The sequence below is a fragment of the Nanorana parkeri genome, unplaced genomic scaffold (genome assembly GCF_000935625.1).
Source record: "Nanorana parkeri isolate BGI_ZX_2015 unplaced genomic scaffold, ASM93562v1 scaffold2078, whole genome shotgun sequence".
In the NCBI taxonomy this organism is placed as follows: domain Eukaryota; kingdom Metazoa; phylum Chordata; class Amphibia; order Anura; family Dicroglossidae; genus Nanorana; species Nanorana parkeri.
Window position 1 is genome coordinate 65,911 of NW_017308346.1, and position 4,500 is coordinate 70,410.

The 4,500-nt window shown below is 39.8% G+C and overlaps 1 protein-coding gene across 1 annotated transcript in view; it reads right to left on the reverse strand.

Annotated features, from left to right (window-relative positions):
• Positions 1–595: 595 nt before the first annotated feature.
• The window catches only part of CUNH22orf23 (chromosome unknown C22orf23 homolog), a 14,779-nt gene continuing 10,874 nt past the window's right edge, over positions 596–4,500 (reverse strand). Inside the window, exons 5-7 of the mRNA XM_018572579.1 lie at positions 996–1,124; positions 815–915; positions 596–694 (exon numbers count right to left, since the gene is read on the reverse strand). Of these exons, the coding sequence (XP_018428081.1) occupies positions 596–694; positions 815–915; positions 996–1,124 (329 nt within the window). The remainder of the gene's footprint in view (positions 695–814; positions 916–995; positions 1,125–4,500) is intronic.

The window sequence follows — 4,500 nt, forward strand, 5'->3', positions numbered from 1 at the left end:
ATGTGCTGATTAGCGCATTTCTATTAAAATGTGGTAGGGGGTGGGGGGGCCTTACAAAATTTTGCTCTGGGGCCCCGAGATTTCTAGTTATGCCCCTGATACCAGCTGTTACTTTTTATGTGAACAATAGTCAGATACTAGTTGGTGTGGACAAGTATTCCAGCTGAAGTTTTTATGTGTTTATTTTTTTATTAAAAAAGCTATGTAGACATGCAGTGGTCATCAACACATTTCCTCACACGAGAGAATCTTTCTCTTCAGTTGTGCTGATAACCAAATTGTTTTTACATTGCAATTAAACTGGAAAAAAAAATAGGTTTCTAATCCAAACCCATAAATTGCTGACAGTGGCTTTAGTAGCAAGAAGCAGATGATTAGAAAGGAAAAACTTGGCAGACAAATACTGCCTCAAAAGTCTCTTTAACTTTACATAAAGCTTTTTACACAAATGCAAACTATAGACCAACCATTGTAGTATCTACTGTTTAAAAAAAAAGGGCAGGCAAATTCTCAGATGACATAACAGAAATCAGAACATGGAAGTCCTTCAAAAGTTTGCAGAAGTCAACAGAGCCAGGAGAAGTGTCAACTTCCATCACTGTGACAGAGCAGAGTCCTTATCTTTTGCTTTCTGCATTGCTTCTCTGAGTGCAGCACTTCTTTGCTTGTCAATCATTTCCATCTCTCGCAGCATCTGCAAGGGAAACAACATATTTATGCATTTCTGGTTTAGTTTGCTATACTCCTTCCCAAAAAGCAGCAATACCTGTTACACCATGATTCCCCTGACATTCTTTCATATAGTTGTTGTTACCTGTGAAATTTCGGTGTTAATAATGTTGTAATATTGTCTTCCTCGACCCAAAGCTTCCATCTCTTTTAAGAAATCCCATCTCTCTTGCATTTCTGCCACCACTGTAAGGAAAAAACGGTCAGCAATTTCTAATACCACAACATCAGCACAGTTACTTCTTACTTCAGTGCAAGGAACTTACACTCATCGAATCTGTCCCTTTCCTCTGTTTCAGTCTCCACTGTTTGTGGCAGTGCTTGGGGGATGTCTGGCAGATCCTTTCCTGTGGCCATAATGTTTTGTAATCGCATCTTTTCCTTGTTCAAGTCACCTGTGGATGAAATGATTTACACACAGTAATAAGTGCATCTTAAAGTGTACCTTAAAGTGATCCTATAAGGGAGTTAACATATATTAAAAGAACTAAACTGAAGAAAGCAGCATTATACTTACTCCCAGCAACCATCCCACATGACTCCTTGGCTGGCCGAATAGTGGATCCCCCTACTGGCTGTGGTGGTTCCTTCTGCTGACCCCTAGTCACTGCAGTACACATTAGTGAAGTAGAGGTTGACGGGAGGAACTACAGTGGCCAGAGGGAGAGCTGCTATTTTACACACCTGGAAATGAAGAATAGGCTCGGTGCCAGGAGCTCTGCTGCACAGTGAGATTTTAGCAGAAGAGCCAACGGACAGGTATGTATAATTCCTCTTTTTAGGATTGTATAATACCACTCTTTTAAAGATGGCATTAAAAAGATATTGGGGGAAAAAAAGTATTCTACCTTTATTGTAAACAAACCGGCATTCTTCTAGAATGCTATATTTTGGGACCTACAATTTAATGGTAGAGGGGATAATTTTATCAAACAGATTTTATTTATTGATTGGTTGTGTTTTCTGTTGTTACTGGAAGTAGTTATCAGGAAACCAAACAAACATCATAAACAATAAAAGTATGCAAAAACATGAAAAAGACATTAAAAAATATACAAACAGAAATTGTAAATAATTTTATGTTTATGAATGGATTTGTGTTTGTAAGCAAATCCATCTATAGTCCCAGATGAAGTCAATTGTGACGTAACGCGTAGGGCAGAGTCTCGCAGACGTGGATTGGAGATTGCATGGTCGGCAGCACAGCTCCTGTTTGACCCGTATTTGCACCCAGAGAGAGTTGTCGAGCATACATTTTATTTGAAGTTTTATGTCTACTTTCCTCATGTGAGTAGTTTTTTAAATAAAGGAGGTTTTTTTAATTTTGCGGTTTTACGCTATGGGCTGGTTTTATATTTTATTGGATATGTTCGTGATGACACGCTGACGTCATTTTCTGTGCAATGATTGTGGAGAGATGGCCTTTGAATAAGATCGTTTGGAGACCCATTAAAGCGATTCTAGACCTGTTCAGGTCTATTTATAAGGTGAGCGGCCCACTGAGAGGGGGAGCACCTGGGTGATAATTGGAGTTGACGTATGGACTTTGTACAAAGAACTTTCACGGTGGAAGGATAAAGAGTGTGGTGCACTAGGGACAAATTCTGAGCACTATATACGTGTGATTCCACATTTGTGTATATTTGAACACGGAATATATGATTGAACTTTCCAGAGGACTATTATTTATAAGAAGATTCATTGTGAACACTTTTTTGATTGCATGTATTATTTAAGCACATATTTATTATAGAGATTTGTTTATGTATTGTTCTAGATGAAGTGCAGCACATTCATTATAATTTAAATCCAAAGCCATTCATACCAGGAATCTCTAAAGGCTCCTACTATGTTAGAGAGGAGTGATCTAACGGGGAGATGGCCAGGACAGGAGCAGTCGGAAACAGGTAGATGGGACTGGCCAGGAACAAATCAACATTGGGAAGAGGTCACTGAGAACTGAGCATATTTGGGGAGAGTAGTCAGGAACTCGGCGTATTTGGGAAGAGGTGATCAGGGATAGAGAACTGCAGCAGTAAGGTGCAGGGTAAGCAGATCCTGCAAAATCCCGATCGGTCAGCGCTCCTTTATAAATCAGCTGGCTTTCGTTACAATTATACAGGAGCAATCACAGCAGCTTTTGTACAAAGCAGTAGGATTGTTTATATAGGAGCTCTGTCAGTACCCCTGAAACAGACCAGAACCCCACTATCATTTTGACAGCTGAGTCCCAGCAATTTCAAAAAGTAATTGGCTCCCTTCTGGCCAGAACTAGATCACACAAAATAACAGGCGAAGCTTACTAAAAGGGTTTCACTTCTCTTCTTCAGATGGTTTTCAAATCTAATATAACTTTGAACTTAATGCTAATTTGAAAATGTTCAACCATTCCCCTCTTGCTGCAGTTGGAGGTGGCAAAAAGGTAGGGAAAATGCTAAAAATAATGTTTGAGCGTTTCCTTACTTTAAATAGTGTGAAAACCCTAACAACAATGGACATTTCAACACGGAACATCTCTTACCTGCTCCCTTCTGGGCTGTTAAACTGTTTAAAGTGTTCTGTTGTAACTGTTTAAAATGTGAAAAATATTCCTGTCAACTCTGCCAGAAATCTAGAGATCTGATCACTTCCTGTGCGCTCTGCCTCTGCTGCACATTATCAGTTTGTATTGCTTCTGGTTCTCTCTGTTGACTACAGAACATCTCCCCCATGTTATGGAAAAGGGGAGGTGTTCTGTGGTCCAAACTCCTGTCCTGTAGTTCAACCGGGCTTTAAACCTAGAGTATCAGGAAATGTTTTATGCAGCTCTAAATCTAACAGAGGCCTTAACCCACCCATAATATTACCCGGCAGTGCAAGTTGATCAACCAACATTGTTATATACACCCTCTGTTCCCTGCTAGTTATCTCTAAGCAATTTTAAAAAATCCATATGAATAATTACTCACCTAAAGGTCAGATAAGTGCCTCAGTTCAGCTAAAAGGACTATAGCAAAGGGCTGATAAATAGGATTTTTATACCCATTGTAAACTCCTTTCCATGTCCATTGAGGCACGCAGCTTCATGATAAGTAACCTATGGTTTTACTGCTGCCCACATGAGAAATAGACACCAGGCACAAAGCCAAGGCTAGTCCTTCCTACCACATACCTGCTCGGTTGTAGCAGGTAGCCTGAAGGGAGAACAATATACGAGGGGAGGGAGCTGTGTCCCTCAATGGCTTCTAAGAAAAGGATTTTATGTTGAGTAAAAGAATCCTATTTTCTCATTTGTCGTCCATTGAGGAACACAGCTTGATGATAATAGGCAACCTAGGAATGTTTAATAGCAATGCAAACTGAGAGGAGGGCACAACAAAAGAAAACGCAGGCAAACCAGCCCAACGAGAAAAATGTCAAGATTTAATGAAACCGAGGGCATTAATAAAGTCCCTTGCTATGACTGCGGAAGCCGGAGAACCTCTTTTAGGTCCCTATGGAATAACAAACAAACAAGGAATCTGCGTAAAAGAAGTGGTGGCCAAAAGATGTCCCAAAAAGGTTTGAAAGAGGTCCAATAATACCAACAAAAATAATTATCAATTGCATAGTTGGATCGGAGGCGCAACAGAATGAGCATCATGTGTAACCGCTTGTATAGGGATACAAATCAGCAAATGATTAGCAAAAGGGTATTAAAAAAAAAGGACAGTTGAGACCTCTAACCTTTAAAATTTCCAATTTAAAATGATAGGTCTCCAAACTCTCCACCATTCCAACATTTGGCCCTAA